Here is a 23,822-nt window from a genome sequence, read left to right as displayed (position 1 = left end):
CCAGCAGCAGGATTCTGGATGGTATGGTAGTTCTATCTGTAGTTGTTTGAGGAAACTCCATACTGTTTCCCATGATAGCCATTTAGCCATGATAGCCAAAAACTAATTTACAGTTTGACCAACAGGGTAGAAAGGTTCCCCTTTCTCTGCATCCTTGTCAGCATTTGTTATTCTGTGTTTTTGATAATGGCCAGTCTAACTGGAGTGAGATAATATCTCATTGTGGTTTTAATTTGCGTTTCCCTGATGCTTAGTGATGTTGAGCATTTTTCACATGTCTGTTGGCCATTCACATATCTTCCTTTCAGAAATGTCTATTCAGCACCTTTTCCCATTTTTTAATTGGGTTACTTGTTTATTTACTGTTAAGTTGTCTGAGTTCCTTGAATATTCTGGATATTAATTCCTTGTCAGATGCATAGTTTGCGAAGTTTTTCTCCCATTCTGTAAGTTGTCTTTTTGCTCTGCCAACTGTTTCTTTTGCTGTTCAGAAGCTTTTTAGTTTGATATAATCCAATTTGTTTATTTTTTCTTTTGTTGCTTGTGCTTTTGGGGTCTTTTCCCTAAAGTCATTGCCCATACCTACATCCTGAAGTGTTTCCTCTATGCTTTCTTTTAATAGTTTTATAGTTTGGGGTCTTATATATGTCTTTAATCCATTTTGAGTTGATTTTGGTATATGGCCAGAGGTACAGGTCTAGTTTCAAACTTCTACATAATGGATGCCCAGTTTTCCCAGCACCACTTATTGAAGAGGCCGTCCTTCCCACAATGTATGCTCCTGTTGCCATTGTCAAATAACAGTTGGCTGTAAGTATGAGGGTTGACTTCTGGGTTCTCTATTCTGTTCCATTGGTCTGAGTGTCTGTTTTTATGTCAGTCCCATGCTGTTTGGGTTACTATAGCTTTGTAGTATAATTTGGAGTCAGGTAGTGTAATGCCTCTGGCTTTATTTATTTATTTTTTCTCAGGATTGCTTTGGCCATTCAGGGTCTTTTGTTGTTTCATGTGAATGTTAAGATTGTTTTTTTCTATTTCTGTGAGGAATGTCTTTGGTGTTTTGATGGGGATTGCATTGAATCTGTAGATTGCTTTGAGAAGTATGGACATTTTCACAATGCGAGTTCTTCCAACCCAAGAGCCTGGAATGTGTTTCCATCCTTTTGTGTCCTCTTTAATTTCTATCAACAGTGATTTGTAGTTCTGGTTGTAGAGATCTTTCACTTCCTTGGTTAAATTAAATACTAAGTATTTTACTTTTTTGGTGATTATTGTAAATGGGCTTGCTTTTTTGATTTCTTTTTCTGCTAGTTTGTTGTTGAAGTATAAAAACACTACTGATTTTTGCCTGTTGATTTTGTATCCTATAACTCTGCCTAAATCATTTATCAGCTCTAAGAGGTTTCTGTAGAGTCTTCAGGCTTTTCTATATGTATAGGATCATGTCATCTGTAAACAGGGACTGTTTGACTTTGTCTTTTCGAATGGATGCCCTTTATTTCTTTCTTTTAGCTGATTGCTCTGGCTAGTACTTCCAATACTATGTTAAATAGGAATGGTAAGAAGTAGGCATCCTTGTCTTGTTCCTGTTCAGGATAATATTCAGGATAATATTGGTGGTGAGTTTGTCGTATATGGTTTTTATTGTGTTGAGATACTTTCCTTTTACACCTAATTTAGTGAAAGCCTGTCATGAAGGGATGTTGAACTTTGTCAAATGCTTTTTCTGTGTCTGTTGAGATAATCATATGGTTTTTGTCCTTGATTTTGTTGATGTGGTGTATCACATTCATTGACTTGCAGATGTTGAACCATCCTTGCCTCCCTGGAATGAATCCCACTCAATCATGTGCTTAATTATTTTGATGTGTTCCTGTATTCTGATTGCTATTATTTGTTGAGGATTTTTGTGTTTATGTTCATCAGAGGTATTAGCCTGTAGTTTTCTTTTTTTGTTTTGTATCTTTGTCTGGTTTTGGTATCTGGGTGATGCTGTCCTCATAGAATGAGTTTGGGAGAATGGCCTGTGTTTCAATTTTTTGGAAAAGTTTGAAGAGAATTGGTATTAATTCCTCTTTAAAGGTTTGGTGGAATTCAGCAGTAAAGCCATCCAGTCCTGGGCTTATCTTGTTGAGAGACTACTGATTACTGCTTTGATCTCATTGCTTGTTATTGGTCTGTTCAGGTTTTCTATTTCTTCTTAGTTCAGTCTTGGTAGTTTCTGTGTCCAAAATTTATCCATTTCCTCCAGGTTTTCAAATTTGTGTGTACAGTTGTTTGTAATAATCTCTAATAATTCTTTGTATTTCTGTGGTATCGGTTGTAATGTCTCCTTTTTCATCTTGATTTTTCTTACTTGGGTCTTCTCTCTTCTTTTTAGTTAGCCTAGCTAATGGCTTGTCTATTTTATTTATATTCTCAAAAAACCATTTTTTTTTTTGTTTCAAGGATCTTTTGTATCATTTTTTGGGGTCTCTATTTCATTTATTTCTGCTCTGGTCTTAATTATTTCTGTCTACTGATTTTGGGTTGGATTGTTCTTGTTTTTCTAGTTCTTTGAGGTGTAGCATTAGGTTGTGTATTTGAAATCTCTTCATTCTTTTGATGTAAGAATTTATTGCAATAAACTTCACTCTTAGTACTGCTTTTGCAGTATCCCACAGGTTTAGGTATGATGTGTCTTTATTTTTGTTAGTTTCAATAAATGTTTTCATTTCCTGTTTAATTTTTTCTTGGACTCACAGGTTTTTTCAGGAGTATGTTGTTTAATTTCCATGTATTTGTATAGTTTCCAGAGTTTCACTTACTGTTGATTTCTAGTTTTAATCCATTGTGGTCTGAAAAGATACTTGAAATGAGTTCAGTTTTAAAAAAATTGTTGAGACTTGATTTGTGACCTAACATGTAGTCTGTCCTGGAGATGGTTTCACATGCTGATGAGAAGAATGTACATACCATAGTTTTTGGATGAAATGTTCTGTGGATATCTGCCAGGTCTAGTTGGTGAAAAGTGTAGGTTAAATACCATGTTTCTCTGATGATTTGTTGCCTAGATGATCTGTCCAGTGCTGGGAGAGGGATGTTCATGTCCCCTACTATTATTGTATTAGGGCCTACCTCTCTTTTTGGGGGGGGCTAATAGAGTTTGCTTTATCTCTCTGGGTGCTCTGGTGTAGGGTGCATTTATATTTATAATTATGTCTTCTTGCTGATAGATCCCTTTATTATTATATGGTGGCCTTCTTTGTCTCTTTTTATGGTTTTTGGTTTAAAGTGTATTTTATCCAGTATGAAAACAGCTACTCCTGCTCATTTTTGATTTCCATTTGCATGGTATATCTTTTTTCATCCTTTCACTATCAGTTTGTGTGTTTGTCTCTTTACACGTGAGGTGAGTCTTTTGAAGACAGCATATAGTTGGGTCTAGATTTTTAATCCAATCAGCCAGTCTGTGTCTTTTGAGTGAGGAGTTTAACCCATTTACACTTAGGGCTGTTATTGAAAGGTATTGTCTTACTAATGATATTTTATCAATTTCATTTGTATGTTTTAAATATCTTTTATTCCTTTCTTGCCCTTTTATTGGTTGTCTTCAATATTTGTTGATTTTTTGAGGTGGTGAGATTTAGTTTTCTTCTCTTTTCTTGTTTTCATTTTTGTTCTGCTAGTGGGTTTTGTTCTTTCTTGTGTATTCATGGTAGTGATTATCATTTTTCAGATTCCAGATGCAGGGCTCCCTTGAGAATTTCTTGCAGGGCTAGTCATGTGATGGTGAACTCCTGCAGTTTTTGTTTGTCTGGAAAACACTCACTCTGAAAGGTAGCTTTGCTGGATATAGTATTCTTGGCTGGCAGGGTTGTTTTCTTTTAGTATTTTGAATATATCATCCCATTTTCTTCTGGCCTGTAGAGTTTCTGTTGAGAAGTCTGCTGTTAGTCTGATAGGGGCTCCCTTATAGGTGACTTGATGCTTTTCTCTTGCTTCTGTTAAGATTCTCTCTTTGTCTTTGAGCTTTGTCAGTTTGACTTGCTTAGGGAGAATAACTTGTCTTAGGGAGAATCTTTTTGGATTTAATCTGTTTGGGGATCTTTGTGCCTCCTGGATCTGAAGGCTGTGTCTCTCCCTATATCTGGAAAGTTTTCCATTATTATTTTGTTGAATAGGTTTTCAATTATTTTTCCTTTCTCTTCTCCCTGAACACCCATGACTTGAATGTTTGTGCACTTAAGGTTGTAAACTCACTCTGTTAGATTTTCTTCATTTTTAAAAATTCTTTTTTCCTTTTTTTTTTTGCACATCTTGGTTACCTCAAAAAGACTATCCTCAAGATAAGAAATTCTTTCTTCTGCTTCCTCTAGCTTGCTGCTTAAGCTCTCAGTTGTGTTTTTTATTTCATTGAGTGAATCTTTCATTTCTATGAGTTCCACTACATTCTTTTTAAAGTTATTAATCTCTGTACATTTCCTCCTTCATATACTGGATTTTTTCTCATTTCATTATGTTGTCTGAGTCTTCTCCTATCTCACTGAGTTTCTGTAAGATTGTTGTTGTTGCTAGGAATTCCTTTTCAGTCATTTCAAGGGTTTTCTGTTTGTAGGGTCTAGTATTTGAGAATTAGTGTATTCTTTTAGTGGTGTCATATTTTCTTAGGTTTTCATATTTCTAGAATCTCTGTGTTTATGTCTCATCGTCTGGTAGAGCAGATGCTTCTTCTACTATTTTGGAGTGGACTTTGAGGAGAGAATTTTCTTCTCGTTTTTTTGGTCTCCACCAGTGACTCGCCTTGTGTCAATGCAGCCAAGTGGGTGGCAGGCCACTTGCATGGTGGCTGTGGCTGCTACTGTGGTGGCAAACCACCCTTGCAGTGGCAGTGTCTGTGGCAGTGTCTGTGGTGGATCACCTGCACGGAAATGGTGTTTTTGGCATGCTCCTGCCTTCTGCTGGGCAGTGGGGGCTCCCTACAGCTTCTGTCTAGGACCCTGTGCATGCTTCTGCCTTCTGCTGGACAGTGTCTGATGATCTCTTTGATTATGAGAGCAACATGGGGAGACCTAATGTCTTCCAGTACCTATTCATGGAGGTCTGACCTTTAGACCCAAGCAGGTAAAGGTATACACTTGTTCAATCTGAAGTGGGGAAGAACATTTCAGAAGCCAAATATGGCGGAGACTAGGATTCAATTCACTGATAATTTATATGTTTTACTTATATTTATTTGTGTTTAATTTCATTTTGTTGAATAGGTGATGCATTTCAAATGTTGAAACAACAGAGAAATCTCACATCTATCACTTCTCCTTCCATCCACTCCCTTCTGCTTCCTATACATAATCATCTTTTATTTTCCTATTTATCATTTGGTGATTCTTTTTGCAGATGTAAGCAAATAATTATATATACATTCTTATTTCTTTCTCCTTCCTTATTCAAAGAAACACATTGTTTTGCATCTATTTTTTGCATTCAGTGGTATATTCTGGTGATCTCTCTGTACTGGTAAATTAAGATTTTCCTCATTCTCTTTAACAGTGGCAGAGTACATCTGCATAACACCTTACAGTACAGTAGCACACTTTATTCAACCAGGGTCTTGGTAAGTTTCCAGACTTTTGCTATTGCAAACAGTGCTACAATGAGTGACTGTGTTTGTAGGCCTTCTTGTATTTGGGCTGGTTTATCAGTGGAGTAAATCCCTAGAAGTGGAATTGAGAAATAAAAGGGGGTAAATACATCAGTAATATTTTTAGGCATTGACAAATTCTCATCCATATGGTATTGTATAAGTTTACTCTTTTTCCAGCAGTCTCTGAGAGTGCCTGTTTACCTACAGTTTCACTAACAAAGTGTTTAGCAAATCTCAGGGTTTTGACAATCCGGTAGGTGAGAATGTTAACTCTATGGTTTTAATTGTATTTTTCTTATTATAAGCAGGATTGAGCACTTTTTATATGTGTAACATCCATTTTTTTGAGTTGGTTGGTTATCTTGAGTTTTTCAGGTATAAAGTCATATCATCTGCTATAGAGATAGTTTTACTTCTTGCTTTGTGATTTTACATTCCTACATTCTTTTTCTTATCTAATTGAGATGGCTAAGACCTTCAATATAGTGTTAGATAGTTGTGATAATGGGCATCCCTGACTTGTTCCTAATGTTAGTGGAAATATCTTTAGTGTTTTACTATTCATTAAAAGTTTGGCTTTTGAGCTGAGATGTGTATTTTCTTCTGTGTCAGAGAGGTGTCCATCAATCCCTAATCTATTTTTCTTAATCAGAAATGAAAGGTTTTTTTAATTTTAATTTTTATTTATTTATTTATTTTGTCTTTTTCATGACCGGCACTCAGCCAGTGAGTGCACCAGCCATTCCCATATAGGATCCGAACCTGCGGCGGGAGCGTCGCTGTGCTCCCAGCACCGCACTCTCCCGAGTGTGCCATGGGCTCGGCCCAAAAGTTTTTTTTTTTTTTAAATCAAATGTATTTTCAGAATCCATGGAGACAGCCATGATTTTTTTCCCTTAGATCTATTAATATGATGAGTTATATTAGATTTTCTAATAATGAGCCAAATTAATATATTTAAAATGAGTTTGATTTACATCAAGTCAGGAATGCAGACTATGATCATGAAAGAATTAGTCATGTTGTTGCTCCAACATTCTGTCTTCTCTATCACAGTTTCTATGGACTGACAGTTTGGTTCCCTGATATGATCCGGTATTTCCAAGATGAAGAATACAAGTCTAAGATGAAGGTGTTTCTCGGTGAGCATGTGTACGGTGCCACAATCAACTTCACGATGGAAAATCAGATTCACCAACATGGGAAACTTGTGAATGATAAGTAAGTGAGTGACGATGGGTTTCCTCAGATAGGGTGACAGTCCTGGGACTGTCCTTGGGAAAGAGCCATTGGAAAGATAAGAATTAAATACGGAGGGAATGAGCTCCAAGGCTGTTGTAGTCATCACAATTGACCACGGCTGCCAGAGACATGTGTCTGTATTGTGCCGGCTCCCAGTCACTCCTCACCTCGTGGCTATAGCTAATTCATCCAAGGATGGAGACATTTGGCTGAGGACGGTCAGTCTGGCCATCTTTGCCAAGAACTTGAACTTTTAATGGAAATTAGCAGAAAGCTGTGTTACATTTATGGTGCCTGTCTAGTCAAAGGGCCCAGAGCTGTCCCTGCTGAGGTCCCCGACCAATCTATTGCCTGGTTGTTGAGCTTTTCCTTTGTTTCTGGAAGCCTCTCCCTGCCAAGGTGAATGTGGCACTACCTTTTGTAATTCTTTCACCTAATATTTCCTATGAGGGTCGATCAATATGATCCATGGCCAGCCAGGAGTGTTATTGTCTTTTGGGGAAAAAAGAATCAGTGGAGTATGGGAAAAGTCCTGCCCACATGTTTGTGGGGCTGCTTCCTCAATCCATGTTACTCCTCCTCTTTCTAGTTCTAGGGCAAATGAGATGGACAGTCCTGCCTGGTGGGCTTTACGAATGCCTCTTTGAGGCTGCCCTCTAAAACCCTCAAAATGGGTCAAGGCAGGACATTAGCTATACCTAGCCCAGGCCACACTATACACTACGCTGAGCATTTACACAGCTGTTCTTTCCCTTCTTTAATTGTACTCAGCAAATTCACTGGGTTGTGAATCATAGGTAAGTGAGTGACCACGGGCTGTGTGGTGGCACCAGAAATATCTTGGCTCAGATAATGTCAACATTTACTACCCCACCTCAATATAAAATTAACACCATGAATTCTCACCTCCAGTGAATGTTCTGTGTGTCTGATGTCACCGTAAAGTCCCTGCCCATATTGACTGCTAGCCACTTTGGAAAGGGACGTATGGCTGAGTGAAGTCCAGGGAGGATACCTCCTGCAATCTAGTCCATATTGTTCTCACAAGCCAGACTTTAGCAAAGGTTCACTGTTATTTAGGGTGAAATAGTTAAATAAAAGGAGGAATATTATTTTTATAAATATGAGACCTTTGGGGAGGAAGGTTTGTGATCACGTACCATTGGACATGAAGTTCAAATTTTCAGATGGTTTTTTGAAATGCTGAAGCTCATTCACAGACATCTTCATACCCATATGCCCACACATCCTCTGCACAGACAGTTCAGAGTCACTATGATCTGCTGAGAGTGGCTGCTCCAGGAATGCCAGCTCCAACTCGAGTGATGGTAGAGGTCAGTTCCCCCAAGATGTTTCACTCTCTCAGCTCTTTAATATAAGTCAGGAGATCTTGTGTTGGCATTGCCAAGGAGGAGATGTTGCTTTATTTGAACTCTTTGGAAATGTTGAAAACTAAGGGAAATTATGGATGACTCTGTGTCACCCATGATGTGACACAATTCCCTGCAGAGGTGGATTCACTAAAGGAAACCTCATTTATGATGTTCTCAGTGTTCAGTGATATGCTGTTATGATATGAGTAATAATAGTGTTAGTGGTGACAATGACAATAATGACAATGTTATTAAACACTTCTACGTGCCAGCTGCCTTACATAGATTATCTCACTTAATCCTCACAGCAACTCCAGGCAACAAGGAGTATGCTTTCTATTTTACAGGTGGGGAAACAGACTAGACAGGTTGAGTAACTTGCTCAAGATCACACAGCTAATACAAATAGAAACATCTGTCTCCCAGCTCAGGCATTTGGACTCCAGACCCTATATTCTTGATGACTGCAAATATTGTCTCTGAGAAACTCTCCATTCCCACAGAGGCTTTGTTTTATATGGTGTTTTCTGCATTAGCAAGTTAACTGCAACATCAGAGTCCTTGTGATTTACAACAGCCAGGCTCTGGAGTTCTAAGACTCAGCTATGCAGAAAGCGGGGACTTTTGGTCTACGCTGTCATTTTAACTTTTCTCGGCATCCCCAAGTTCTCAGCAGACTGCTGGGTGGGAGTGAGGGAGAAATAAGGGCCGATGAAGCCGGTGGTCTCCTTCTGCAGATCCAGGACCACTGGGGACCTCAGTTATTTCCAAGGTCTAAGAATGCATAGGATTGACTGGGAGAGTATGTAAAAATTCTTCACATGGATGTTCTACTGTGTTTTTATTTTTCAAATGTATGTAGATGTTTTCATGTGATTATTAAGATATAAATTCATTCAAAAATTGTAATGAGTTACTTGTAACTTTTGTCATATATGTGCTTCTTAACCAATGGATCCTAAAAATTCAACCACTATCACTTGAAGCCCATAATTTCTTTCCCCAGAAAATTTTGAACGAAAGGGGTGTTTTTCTTCTTGGACTGATTAGGAACCTTTGAAACTGATCTAAGGACGCCACGACCCTGGTTTCTTTTCTTGAGTTATGCTGCCATCTGCTGGTCATGAGCTGAAAAACTCATTTTTGAAAACCCAAGCCTTTCTGGAGGGTTACACCACGGGTAAACTGATGTTCTTAAGCTTTCTTGAGGGCATTTCTTCTTTTCATGCCAGTATTTCCCCTTTGATTTTATCCACACTTTGCTGTTTTATTGACTATCACACATGGGGAAAAATCACTTTTATGTAAACACGGCTTCAGACGTCACCCACAGATTTGTTCATAGAGGAAATCATATTGAAACCTAAACCTTTTCCTTCTTTGAAACCAATCCCTTTGGTTTCAAGAAGAAACAGAAGTGCTCAGATTAGTTTTGACTGCTCCCAGGATCATCTGCATCATCTACAGCCTCCGGGTGCATCTTATGGGATAGGGTGGGTCCGGGTTCCCAGTCAACTTTTGCTTCAGAACTTGTGAGTTTTTGGAAAGCACAAGAATGTCAAAAGAATAAGTTCATGTTTTAAATCCTGAGCCAAAATGTCAGGCCAGGCTTCTTTTGTTGTTATTTAAAAAGAGGATACATTTTCCTCCCAGAGTATGTATTATCTAATTAATTAATTAACTAATTTACCCTGTCCTCCTGGGAAGAAATTTCTGCTTGGCGGGTCTTCTGTGAAGGTTAGGATGGGGAAAGGGGATTATCTGACTTAAACTTTCTTGGACATCAGGGAGATGTGCCCGATTCCTGTCTGTGTGAGGTTACGACCCAGGAAGTAATGTCGTGATCCTGGGGTTTCCTCACAGCTGAAAGGGAGTTGACGCTGGTCCCTACTCAGGGTGGCACCTCAAGTGGGAACTGTTCACGAGGATGATTTGCTAGTGAAGAATAGGAGAAAAGCTCTCTTGAGTTCTTGTTAAAGGTCCGAGGTGAATGAAAACTATTGAAAATGAATGCAAAGGAAGTTTAGCAGATTTAGCTCTAACATGAGGTGTGAAGTACACTAGGGGCACGGAGAGTGGAGAGAGAGCAAGAAACCAAAGGCACGATTGGAAAAGAGAAGGCTGGTTTCACACGTGGCACTGAAATGTTACCCGCACTGTTAAGGTTCCTTTTACTGGGGCGTAAATAAGAACTTCAGCAGTGAAGGTCCTTGAAAAAGTTAGTGGTGGGCAAAGTAAATGCACCTTCTGCACTTTAGGTCTTCGCAAGTGGCAGAGCTGGGTTCCAGCCTTGTTTGGTCAGTAACCTGCAGAGCCATCCTGGGCACGTCTCTGACCTGTCTAAACCTCGGATTCCACATCTGAAAGTGATAATATTGACATGTAATGTATATCATCTTGCAGAGCTAGGAAAATTTCTCAGTCAAATTTTGTAGTTAAATACAGGTCTTGCATAGTTCTCATTGAGAGTCTTCCTGGATATTTTATTTGGCCACTGAAAATGGGATTGCTTTTCTCCTATCAGACAATCACACATTATTGCAAATAAATAGGAATCCTACTGATTTTTGGATGTTCGTTTTGTATTTAATTGAGCTGTTTTATTAGTTTTAACAGTTTTTCTCTTGTTCTTATGTAATCCTATCATCTGCAAATAATGGGTTCTTTGTCTTCTTTCTTCTTTTCCCTTCTGAAGTATTTTAAATATGCAGAGAATAGAGAATAATACAAACAACCGTATTCAGAGCACCTCGCTTTATAAAATCATAGGCTGTGCTACATTTACTCCAGATTTTGAAGTAGATTAAACATCACGTACTGTGTTACCCTTCTTGATGCTTTTCCTCTCTCTCTCCAGAGGTGATAATTATTACTGTCATACATTTAGTGTTTGACGTTCATGCATATTTTACGCTTTTCCTATATATTTATGTATTTATAAACACTGTAGTCTTTTGCATGTTTCAAATTTTAGATAGACACCATACTATGTTATTTAGGTAGATATCTAATTATTATAGTATAAATTCTGCAACTTGTTTTTGTATAAAATTATGATTTCAAGAATTCTCTGTATTGGTTAACATAGCTACATAACTCAATTTAATTTAATTTACATTTCAATATATGTATATTCCATAATGTATTCATCTGTTCCCCTTTTGATGGACATTTAAATAGCTGACAATTTTTTGCTATTATAACTAATGTGCAAAGAATGTTCTAATGAAAGAATTTTTCTAGTCTATCTACCTAGAAGTGGAACTGCTGGGTGGAAGGGTGTGAGCATTGTTCTCCAAAGGGGTTGCATTAATTTGCACTTTCAGTAGCAGTATATAATCTATGTTTAGCTTATACAGCTCTTGTTTAGCTTTGTCATCAAGGTTATATCCTCTTTTTTCCTTTCTCTAAAACAAATTCTGTAAGGTAAGGGTTGTTGATTCCTTAAAGGTTTGGTGAAACCAGCCACTATAACCATCTGAAATTGCCATCTATTGAGACAATAGATTTTGATTACCAAGTCATTTTTTCAATGATATTAATATATTCAGGTAAGCTAGTTCTTCTTTTGAAAAAATATTTTTTAAAGTTTTAAAATTTATTGGCATAAAACAGTGTTCTCTTATGATATTTAAAATCTTTATTGGATCTGTAATTATAAATTCTGCCTTTTCAGAACTAGTACCATCTATTTGTGCTTTTTGTCTTATTTTACAATCAGTCTTCCTAGAGTTTTGCAATATTTTAGCAATCTTTCCAAAGGATCAGTAATGCTCTTTAGTATTTCTTTCTTTAGATTTACTTTTTTCTTTGCTCATTTTTTGTTTTTTTTTTTTACCATATTTCTTGATTTTTAAAAAGCGAATAAATTTAAGTGCATACATTTCCCTCTTGCTTCAGCTTTATTGCATCATATAACTTAATATTTACTAGTATGTATTTTATAATTTGTATTAATATTTCCTGTTCATGTCACAAGTTATTTAGAAATGCATTTTAAGTGGCAAAATGATGTTAATTATTGATTATTTATATACATTTGTGTTATTGCCAGATAATGCAGTCTTTATATTTATTCTTAGAAATCTAAATGTGTTAAGACTTCCTTTTTTAAAAAGCTCAGTTGTTAAGTGCATACACGTTCATAATTACATATAATTGGTAAATTAAAGCCTTTATCATTGTGTGATATTCCTCGTAATCCCTGGTTATGTTCTTGTTCTAAGTTTACTTTATTTGATATTATTTGAATGTCCAGCATTCTTCTGGTCGGTGTTTGCATAGTATTATTTTTTCTTTTTCTTTTTTTGATTTTAATCTATGTATATCTTTAGTTAAGTGGGTTTCTTGTGATTTGCGTATAGTGAGATTACTCCCCTCCATCTGACTCTATCTTTAAATTGGTGTGTTTAGAGCATTTATATTTATTGTAATTATTAATACGGTTGGACTAAAATCCCTCATCGTTCTGGCTGTTTTCTATTTGTTTCATCTGTTTTTATTCTTTTTTTTTCTTTTGTCTACCCTCTTTTAGATTAATTATTTTTATAATTCCATTTTACCTTCACTATCGGATTATTATATATTCCACTTTTTAAAAAAATTCAGTGGTTGCCTTAGAGCTATCAACATGCATTTTAACTTAATCACAGTCTACCCTCAAATAATGTTAATTACTTCACTTGTAGTGTAACAGCATACAAAAGAACACTCATTTCCTCCCTCTCCTGTTTTATGCTATGATAGTTGTTCATTTTACTTTTACATATACTGTACAAATACAGTATATTGCTACTATTTTTACTTTAGGCAGTCAATGACTTTTTAGAGTGATTAAAAATAAGGAAAAAATGTCTTTTATAAGTACCTTTAACTTAACCTTTTCTAGAGACCTTCATTTCTTTATGAAGATCCAAGTTTCAAATGTAAATAGGTGTTATATTCCTTATGCCTGAGGAACTTTCTTTAGTATTTCTTGTAGTGCAATTATGGTGGCAATACGTTTTCTCAGTGTTTGTCTGAAAGGTATTCTCCATTTTTTGAAGTATATTTTTTGCTGGATATAGGATTCTGCATTGGCAGTTCTTTTTGGTTTAGAAACTTGAAGATTTTACTCCATTGTCTTTTGGGTTGTGGACATTATGATAAGTCTGCTATAGCCTTATCTTTGCTTTTCTGTGTGTACTGTGATTTTTTTTCTCTTGCTTTGTTAAGATTTTCTTTTTGTATTTGGTATTCACCTATTTGAATATCATCATTTAGGTCTCTTCTTCCTCCTCCTACTTCTTCTTCTGTATTTACTCTACTTGAGGTTTTGTGAGTTTCTTAGACTTTTTGTTTGGTCTGTTTCATTACTTTAGGAAAGTTCTTTGCCATTATCTCTTCAAATATTTCTTCTGCCAAATTTTGCCTTTCTTTTCTTTCTTGAATTCTAATTGCTCCTATGTTAGATTGTTTGATGTTTTCCCACAGCTCTTAGGCACTCCTTTCTGTCCCACTCCCACCCCTCCCTTATTTTTCTCTTTGCATTTCAGTTTTGGTAATGTCTCTTGAGTTATCTAAAATTTAGTAATTCTTTCCTTTGCTATGATGAGTCTACTGATGAGTCTATAAATGGTATTCTTAATATCTGTTACTGCACTATGATTTTTTAAAAAAAATTCTAGCATTTCTGCTTGACTGTTATAATTTGCATCTCCGTGCTGATTTTCTCCAACTGTTCATGCATGTTATCCACCTTTTCCTTTAAGTCTTTAATATGTTTATAATAATTATATTAAACTTCCTGCTTGGTAGTTCCAGTATTTATGTCATGTCTGAGTCTTGTTTTTAACTTACTGTGTCTTGACATCATGTTGTTTTATTCTTGCTTCTTCGTGTGTCTTATAATTTTGGTTTGCATGTCAGTTATCTTGTATACGACAGTAGAGACTAAGAAATGGGTATGCCTCCTCTTTTGCATTGAGTCAATCTAGTCAGCAGTTGAGCTTGGTTTGGATTTTGTTATTGTTATGGTTGCCTAAGAAATTGGTTGGAACTTCCTTTTTTATTGAAATATAATTTATATACAGTAAAACTCACCCTTTTAAGTGTACAGTTCTGTGAGTTTTGACAAATGCATACAGTTGTTAACTACCACCACAAGCAAGGGACAGAATATCTCCATTACTCCCCAAACTTCCTCATTCATTTTGTAGTCAGTCCTTTCCCCACTCTCAGCCCTTGGCAACCAGTGATCTTTATGTAACATGAATGGAATCATACTATATTCTGAAGCCTTTTGAACTTGCTTCTTTTACTTAGCATCATGCATTTGGGATTTACTGATGTTATTGCATGCTTAGCAGTTTGTTTATTTTTATTGTAGAGTAGTAGTCCATGACATGAATGCTCTACTGCATTTTGTTTACTCATGTACCAGTTAAAGGTATTTTGAATTGTTTCCAAATTTTGGCCTGGTTAGTGTTTTTAAAAGATGTTTGTAACTATATTTATACATGAATTTGTTCTATTTTTCTCTTGCTAATTTAATAATTGCTTTTATCTTTCTTGTTTTCATTTTTGTCCTATGTTCTATTCCTTATTATTCCCAAAGGTGGTAAATATGCTAAGATCTTTGTAAAAGAGACAGCATGAGGTATAATGATTTCAGTATGTGGATAGCCTTGAGAGTAAGAGAGGAAGTTGGATTTACTGGCAGCCTCACTGAGGCACAAGAATGTATGTCCCTAGAGAGCCTTTTTGATTGACATTGGCACCAGGTCATAAACATTTCCTGATTCTCCATGAAATAATATTTCAATATTTGGGGAAGTAAGATGGTCATTTCCTAAGTCCACTCTTGTGTTTCTTCCTCAGGGCTATACATGTTAAAGATATTCCTCATTTGTAGAATCATATACTAAAGGAGGAAAAAGCCATCTCCTCAATACTCCTATTTAATAGATTTTTAAATCCCTGGAGGGGGGAAGAGATTTTCTTGAGATCTCTGGGTGGGTAAGTCCTGAAAGTTGAACTCTTCATTTTTTTGGAGAGTGGTGTTAGAGGTAGGGTAAAGGCCTGATGTCTACATGTGGAGAACGTAAAATGTTTTATAGAGTATGCTGGCAAGAATTTGTTCTCTCCATTCTTCAAGCAAATTAGGCCCAAGCATGTATTTTCTGAAGTGAATGATCCTCTTATCTGTGCTTTGCTTTACCTCAGATTAGGACCTCATATGAGATAACATGTGAGAGCCCAGGTTATTTTCTGGAGAACTGTATTTCCAGTTATTTTCTGGAGAACTGTATTTCACTTCACTGTGCCTGGAGGGCTTATTGTAGTGGGGTATGTATCTGTGTGACTTCTGGGAACCATATCCTTTATTTATTTTCTCCCTAAAAGGTGATGTAATTTATGTGAAATAGAATTCTCTAATAAAAAAAAAAAGACAATTAAAGGGTGTCTGTAACATGGCTCTGTGTCTGTATGTGCTGTTCGCTCTGCCTGGGATATCCTTCCTTGTCTTTCCTTGGAGAGCTTTTAATCCTCTTTCAGAATAAGTTACCTTGTGCTGTACCCAGCTGGATCAAAAGTGCCCCCTTTGAAGTGATTTTAGAGCATACCTCTTTCTTGATAAGTATCATACTAAATTTGAATTGTCTGTTTTCTTGTTTATCTCTTTAACTAGACTGAGTTATTTGAGGGTGATACCATCAGGACTGGAACATCATGTGATTTGGCAGAGTTTAGATTACTTGGTGGACTAAGCATTTGGGCCTGAGGGTACCTGAAATAAAACGTTTGTAATAATAATTCTGTCCTAAACCCTAGATTGCCAATGGCTTCTCTTTCCTTAAAGGGAAAGTTCCACAAGATACTTTTGCTAACTTTTCTTTCATCCCCTAAATTTTCCTGAATAAGGAATGTGACACTAGTACAGTGTATAAGTTAGAGACTGGAGGAGATAATTTATATAAAGACTCATAAAATATGTGTTGACCCTTTCTCTTTTTATCTTCTCCCTTATAACTTTGGCTTTTTATAACTCTCTGGAGATACATTTTAAGGTCTGCCTGCGTCAGACCCATTTATGATTTATGGCTCTGCTTTCTCACACACACTTGGAACAATATTAAAATATCACTGAAGGCCACATCACCAGGCTATTATATATTAAAGAGGAGGATATATTAAGAAAGGCAAAGGCCTGAGGCAGTCTCCAGGAATAGCTCTCCCGAGTAAACACATCTAATGTACGAATTTTGAAGTCAGAGGCATCTTCCTGTAACAAAAGGCTTACTAATTCATTTTTCTTTGGAAAACCGAAACTTTCAGGGATAGGTTTTGGAGGCCCTGTTTTAAAAGTGTGTTGTAAATTTGGCCCTAAGAAAAATTATTCAAAATAACTTGGTTTTCTAGACCAATGATTCTCAAATTTTTGTATAATGGTTTCATAAATTTAAATATAATTATTTGGTCTCTGCCTCTGGGAATTATGGTTCGAGAGGTCTGGGTTGGAATGCAGCAAACTGAGTCTTTAATAGTAACCTCCTATTTTATTCTGATGCAAGTGGTCGGGGGACCTCTCTTGCACCTGTATTTGCCCAGGCCTTCTTATTGGGTGGGAGGTCTTTTGGCAGAAGCTAATGATAGATGGCCCTAGGTCAGGCTTCTGAGCAGAACACAATATAGCATGAAGGGTAAGGGACACTGGCCATCATATGTGGTCATGGAGTGAATTATCTGGTGGCCGTGGAATGGAACAATGACCCTCAGCACCCTGTGCTATCTCTCTCTGTGGTTCCCACTATATTGGAGTTGTCTGTTGGCTTATTCTTTTTTCCAATTAGACCAGAAAGCAAGGTCCATGTTTTTCTTTTCTCTCTGAACTCATAGCACTTACTACCGTGCTCAGTAAGTGTTTGCTGAAGACTGAATATGTAGACGAATGAATGCATGGATGAATGAATGAATGGGTTGTAATTATTTACACATGAAGACACATCCCAACCCTTCCAGCCTTAAATTTTGACCAGGCTTGTTAAATATAGTCAACAGAGGATGATGTTAATGTATGTGAGATATATTTTTAAATATAATATTTTTAAATATAAGTTTATGCAGGAGTTGGAGTAGTGCAGTGGCTCCCAAATGTGGCTGCACCTTAAAGTCATCTAAGTGTGTACTCCCTGATTAACTGAGTTTTTTTAAGTGAAAAAGGAATACACTTGGTGTAAAGTGAGAATTATGTTTTATCTCATTGCTAACCCCCATTGCACCTCCCCAGGACCAACCACTTCTGCCAGTTTCTTGTGTAACTCTTGGAAGAATGTGTACCTTACCCTTTCTTCCACGAATGGCCACATGTGTAAACTCTATACTGTATCTTGATTTTTTCACTTAGCAATATAGCTTAAAGATTTTTCCATATTAATGCATGTCGATCTACCTCATTTACTATAATGCTACATGGTATTACAATGTATGATAACTATGAGGGTACTTCAAAAAGTTCATGGAAAGATTTGTATTATTTTCAATTCTATTTTTCCATGAACTTTTTGAAGTACCATTGTATCTATCTATGATGTATGCATGTAAGTATGTATGTATTTATGTATGTATGTAGTAATCCATTGCTGTTATAAGCAATGTCGCAGTGAAGTTCAGTGAGTGTATCTCTTTCAATACATAAGCAAGAGAGATGGTATTCCTGGGTCAAAGGGAATGTGCTTTTTAAATTTTGCAAAATTGTCCTTCAAAGAGGCTACATTGATTATATTCTGCCAACAGTGTGAATGAAAGTGACTATTTCCCCACATGTTTATTGGGGCAATTTTAAAAATGGAGAATCTCAGACCCTCACAAATCTATTGCTTCCAAATATTCTAGGACCAGTCTGGGGACCTGCATGTTTTTAAAGCTCCTCAGGCAGTGAGAACTTATCAATATTTTAACTTCATATTATTTTACATTTCTGGGATTCTGATGCAGAAGCTCCATGGACCTGCATTTGGGAACTACCTGGTTGATGGATAGTATCGCAGATGTGTCTCGATCCCTTCCCTACTTATAAACAAACAGCTAAGAAATGGGGAACTAGTCTGGGTTGGAAATAATGTTCCAGTACCTTTTGGCTTGAAGTTCTCCCTTTTCTGCCTTTCTGTGTTTTCCATTTTGGTCTCAAGTCTCCTTTTTTCCCTTGGATGAATCAATCACTCAGGGGTTAATGTCTTTTCCACAGGTTCACAAAGATGTACTTTAAACACGTACTCTTTGAGGACACACTCTTTGACGAGTGCTATTTTGAAGATGTTACGTCTACTGATACCTATTTCAAAAATTGCACCATTGAATCAACCATCTTTTATAACACAGGTAAGAACATTGACAGACTGGTGGACTGTAACAAGGGTGGAACAAAGTGTCTTAGAACCAAAGTGCTCAGTTGTAAGCTTCAGGAGTAAGAAAGTATTCACAGATAGGAGTGCCACACCTTACGGTGGAGAAATGGGTTCTAGCCCCAGGTATGGCACAAATTAGGTGCACAGCCTTTATCAAGACATTTGATTTATCTGTGTCTCAGTTTTACTATGTATAAAATGGAAACAAAAGTTCTGGCCAAGTGTTCTCATCTCAGTGAGACTGATAGGTCTTTGATAGAGTTAAGGGTCTTTGATAGAAGAAAAGTGTGACACAAATAAAACCCAACATTTAAGAGGGCTGTGTTTTCTTAAAACAGAATGCATTCTTATAGCTCTTGCGTACTTTGAAACTTGCAGAATTCAAGACTCATGTTCTCACAATAAAAGAGGAAAAGGGAAAACAACTTCTGTTCAAACTTTGTACATAAAGAGAAGTGCTAAGAATGTTTTAAAATCATACCATTTCAGATTTCTATGATTTAAAAAAACCCACAAAATTCCACCACTCCACTAATGTAGTTACTTTTACTACTTACATCATAAATTAATAGCATACCAAGTGGAGCTGGGACATAAGGAAATGAACTGAGCTTTACCCAGGGCTTTACCTGCCTGCATCATCTCAATTGAGATATGTCCTATTACTATCCCCATCTCACAGCTAAGGCAACCAGGACTTACGCAGCCTGCACAAGGCCACAGCTAGCTAGTTGGAGGAATTTGGATTCATTCCTCAATTGTTTGGCTCTAAAGTCTGTCATTTTCTAATAAATAGAAGTGGGAAGAGAGGGGGGATGGAGAAATTGGTAAAAGGCCACGAATGGCAATGACAAATAATTACTCTGATCTGAGTATCACATATTGTTCATGAGTATTGATATTCAGTTCTGTACCCTACAGATATGTACAGTAAACTATGTTACAATAAAAACAATTTTTTTAAAGCCTGTGATCTTTCCACTGAGCTGTTTGCATTATGTCTAGATATGTCATTATCCCTGGCATCGGCAGCAAGGGAGAGTTTATATAAGAACATCTTTTCCTCTCTGATATCAGCCTCAAAAGTTTCAACATCGGATCTCCAAATATCCCTCAGTCTCTTAATAATTTGTTATGGGATTTACCTTACTGAATTTCCTTTTAGCCTGAACAAAAATAACAAGTTCCAAAAATTTACTATTTGTCATTAATAACAGGCATATCCTTTGTTCCTTTTAAGTTTTAATGATTTCTCTTTATTTGCATATTCTTTTAAAAAATTTTTATTGAATCAAAATTGATTATACATTTTTGGGGGGTTCAACATTGAGATATGTTGATCAAATCAATATCACTAGCATATATAGTTACAAATTGTAATTATTCTTTATACCCCTTGTCCAATCCCGCCCCATCCCCCTTCCTCTCCCCCTCCCTCCTCTAATCACCCTAGATTTCTTCTCTCCTTCTGAAAGAATAATGGTTACTCGTTGATTTGCTGCCCAAATGATCTGTCCAATGCTGAGAGGCGTGATCAGGTCCCCCAATACAATCATAGAGCAGATGTCTCTTCCATCACTATGAAATGGGCTCTGTGGAGACAGACATCCTCCTCCTATCTTTATCTCTGCTGGTGACTCTCCTTGTATCAACTCACTCTAGTGGCTGGCAGACCATCTGCATGGTGGTTGTGGCATCTAGCTGCCTTTGTGGCAGCCATGGTTATCATGGTGGCTGTGGTGGGCCACCCACATGGAGGAGATGTTTTTGGCCTGCTTTGTGGTGCTGGCAGTGTGCCTGGTTGTGGAGAGTGTCTGATCCCTAGTTCCATGCCCCGGATCCCTGGGGGTGCCTTGAGGCACTGGCACAGGGTGCCTGGTTGTGGGAGGGGAGTCCGGTCCCTTTCTCCATGCCTTGGGTCCTTGGTTGGGCCCCGAGGTGCTGGCATGGTGTGCCTGGTTGTGGGAGGGAGGTCTGGTCCCCTCCTCCATGCCTTGGGCACCCAGGTGGGGCCCTGAGGCATTGTCATGGTGTGCCTAGTTGTGGGAAGGGGGTCCGGTCCCTGGCTGCTAGTCCTGGGTCCCTAGGTGGGCCCCTAGGCATCAGTAGTGTGCCTGTATGTGGGAGTGGGGTCCAGTCCTTGGCTCCAATCCTTGGGTTCCTGGGTAGGGACCCGAGGTGCTGGTGGTGTGAGTGGTTGTGGGCAGGGGTCCTGCCCCTGGCTTCATGCCTCATGTCCTCTGGTGGGCCCCAAGGCATTGGTGGGCCTGGGCCAGAACTAAGTTTTTGTCCTTTGCTTGCTTCTAAAACAGGGGAACTTCCTGTGGGAACCAGTACTTTAGCTGTGTGGTTGAGGTAAATTGCCGCTTTCCTGCTGTTTCCCTAGGGAAGACTTTTTGTGCATGTGGAGCTAGGGCTAGGGTCTGAAGCTCACAGACCCCTTGAGCCCATTCACAAACCCTTCACATGCAGGTCTATGAGCTAGGTAACCGGCAAAAAGGTCCTTGGAGCCTTGGTTGAAGAAAGAATAGTCTTTATTCAGCAAACACAACACTAAGAGTTAGGCAGTACAAAGAGAAACTCAGAAACTCAACCACTACCGGCAAGGTCCAAAGAAAAACTGAAACTAAGCAGCTGCCAGCAGAGTAAACACGCTCTATTGTTAGATGCGAGCTCTCTGCCCCCAGCCTGCTTCATAAACTGCAGAACACACAATAGTTACAAAACTAAAAATATACATTGGTGCACATGAGCACTAACCCCACCCTCAGACAACTTGTTTACAAGAAATGTGGGAGCCTGACTAAATTATCCTATTTTCCCCACAGTGCAGTTCAGGGCTTAATGGTCAAGTCAACCTTATAGGTACTTCTGGCTCTCCAGCTACTCGGTGCACCTGGGTTGTGTAGAAACTCTGATCTGGGCCTGAGTTTTTTCATCAAACTGCACCCCACGCAATTCTGCATTCCCGACCAGTCTCCTCTGAGTGGTCCAGCGCTGATTGGGGGGTGGATCGGTTGTCCTTGCTGTGTCCCAGTGTTATCCCGCTGGGCCTGTCTCCCCCACTGCCCGTGCTCCAAACACTTCCCATGGGACAGGCCCTGCAACGGACCCTTGCAATGACTCACCGGCCTCTGAAGGGCTCACCTGTTTTTAGCTGTTCTGGCTCCTCGCTCCTGCGCGGGTCCATGGGAAACCTATTAGTGGTCTTGGTGTCTTGGGGGCCACCAAAGTCCTCTTCTCCCCTTCCACCTCCAAGCAACTCCATATGAAGGGCACAGCTGCGGCTTCTGTGACTCCTGCTCCATGTGCTCATCAGCTTGAGCCTTAAAGCAGCTGCAGCCAGAAACGCTGAGAGCAGTTTTTTCTTTCTCTCTTCGTGTTTTCTCCAGCCTTCGTTAGTTCCATAGGTCTCTCCTCCTCTTCACCTGAGCTCCAGTGGCCCCAGCTTGGCTGATGTTACATTTTTATAGTTGTAATTCATTGATTGGGAGAGAGTGATGCTGGGGACCGTCTATTCCACCATCTTGACTGGAAGTCCACCTATTTGCATATTCTTAACGCAGGGATTTTTGCAAACATGTGTAGTCAGGAAATGTCAGAGCCAAGAGAAGCAATGGAGATGATCAGGTGCACTTCTCTAGTTTTACAGGTGGAGGCTCAGGCAGGTTGAAGAGGGTCAGTGGTAGGGCCAGCTCCCCAAACGCAGGTTTCAGGGAGCCTGTTTTCACTTTCTCCTAGAACAGTTGGCCTTAGAAAGGGTCAGAAGACATGCAAACTGATTACAAAGCAAATAATTTTTGTTTTTTAGGAATTTCTAGTTTCTGCACAGACTACAGCATGGGCTGTGAAGTGATTGGCTCAATCTGGACCCAACTTTTGTGTTCTGCTTCCCTAAGCCAGGAAGCCTCAGAGAAGTGGCCCAGCTGCTGTGGGCTCAGTGTCACCTGATTGATACAAACAGGACTATCATTCAGTTTGAGAGATGATGTAATGTAAAATGCTCCTCCTCTAATGTTAGTTTTATTTCCCCTTGCTTATAAGAACTCGAACAGGTCATTACATTTTTAGAAGTTTCTCTATTCTTCCATACCTGGCCACATATCACCTTGACTTTGAGGCTCTCTGATTGCCAAAGGCAGGCACTGCCTGCCCACGGAAGGGGACATATGATCATCCCTGCATCTGCTCTGCTCTTCCCAGCTCCACTTCACTTACATGAACCAAAGTTTTTCTTTTCTCCCCAGACCTCTATGAGCATAAGTTCATCAACTGTCGGTTTATCAACTCCACCTTTCTGGAGCAGAAGGAGGGCTGCCACATGGACTTGGACCAAGATAATGACTTCCTGATTTACCTTGTCAGCTTTCTGGGCAGCCTGTCTGTCTTGCCTGGGAACATCATTTCTGCCCTGCTCATGGATAGAATTGGAAGGCTCAAGATGATCGGTAAGATGTTAGTGGTGTCACGTCTGGGTTCCAATGGGCTAGGGAAGTGGCTTTCAAGTGCATTAAAGCAGTGGAATATTTTTTTTTTTAAGGAATTATTGTACAGAAAACCAAACAGGTGGGATTTAATCTGCTGCTATTGAGCCAAGAATACATGTCTATGGAACCGCAGGGCTCCATGTCAATAGTCTGAGACCTCTGGCCCAGGCAAGGGGCTTTTCTTCATTTTCTGACAGAGAAATCCTGTGATAGTCACTCATTTGATTAGCACTTCAGTAGGGGTATTAACTATATTAATTCTACCTCTTCATAAGATGATTGTCAGGAAAATATATAAAATGCTCTTGGATTATAGTTCAATGATTGAAGATAAATTGTATAACTTTTACTCTTTAATCATAAGAGCACTTTGGGCTGTGGATTTGGACAGACCCATGTTGAAGTCCTATCACTTAAAGGCTGTTTGACTTTGAACATGTTCCTTTACTTCTCTGGGCCTCAGTTTCCTTATTTACAAGATGAGTATACCTACAGCCGGCTGGTAGGATTTTGTGAGGATTGAACGTAATGTACCCAAAGCATCCTGTAGTGCTTGGCACTTGTAGGTTCTCAGATGTGGTAGCTGGATTCATGCACACCTTGCTTCATTCCATCAGGACTTGTGGCAGTTACAGAAACATGCACCATGCATGTTAAACAAGAAACAAAATGTGTTCCTTGAAGGTCAGGGAAAAAGGACATTCGACTATGA

The 23,822-nt window shown here is 38.5% G+C and overlaps 1 protein-coding gene across 3 annotated transcripts in view; it reads left to right on the top strand.

Moving 5' to 3' along the window:
- SV2B (synaptic vesicle glycoprotein 2B) overlaps window positions 1-23,822 on the top strand; it is a 184,014-nt gene that overhangs the window by 144,768 nt on the left and 15,424 nt on the right. For all 3 annotated transcript variants that reach the window (XM_063089757.1, XM_063089755.1, XM_063089756.1), the window contains 3 exons: window positions 6,680-6,844; window positions 18,464-18,597; window positions 22,871-23,071. In XM_063089757.1, coding sequence (XP_062945827.1) covers window positions 6,680-6,844; window positions 18,464-18,597; window positions 22,871-23,071 — 500 coding nt within the window. The remainder of the gene's footprint in view (window positions 1-6,679; window positions 6,845-18,463; window positions 18,598-22,870; window positions 23,072-23,822) is intronic.

This window comes from Cynocephalus volans, chromosome 3 (genome assembly GCF_027409185.1).
Source record: "Cynocephalus volans isolate mCynVol1 chromosome 3, mCynVol1.pri, whole genome shotgun sequence".
Classification (NCBI taxonomy): domain Eukaryota; kingdom Metazoa; phylum Chordata; class Mammalia; order Dermoptera; family Cynocephalidae; genus Cynocephalus; species Cynocephalus volans.
Note: the sequence above shows the minus strand (reverse complement) of the source record. Positions and strands in the feature narration are given on the sequence as shown.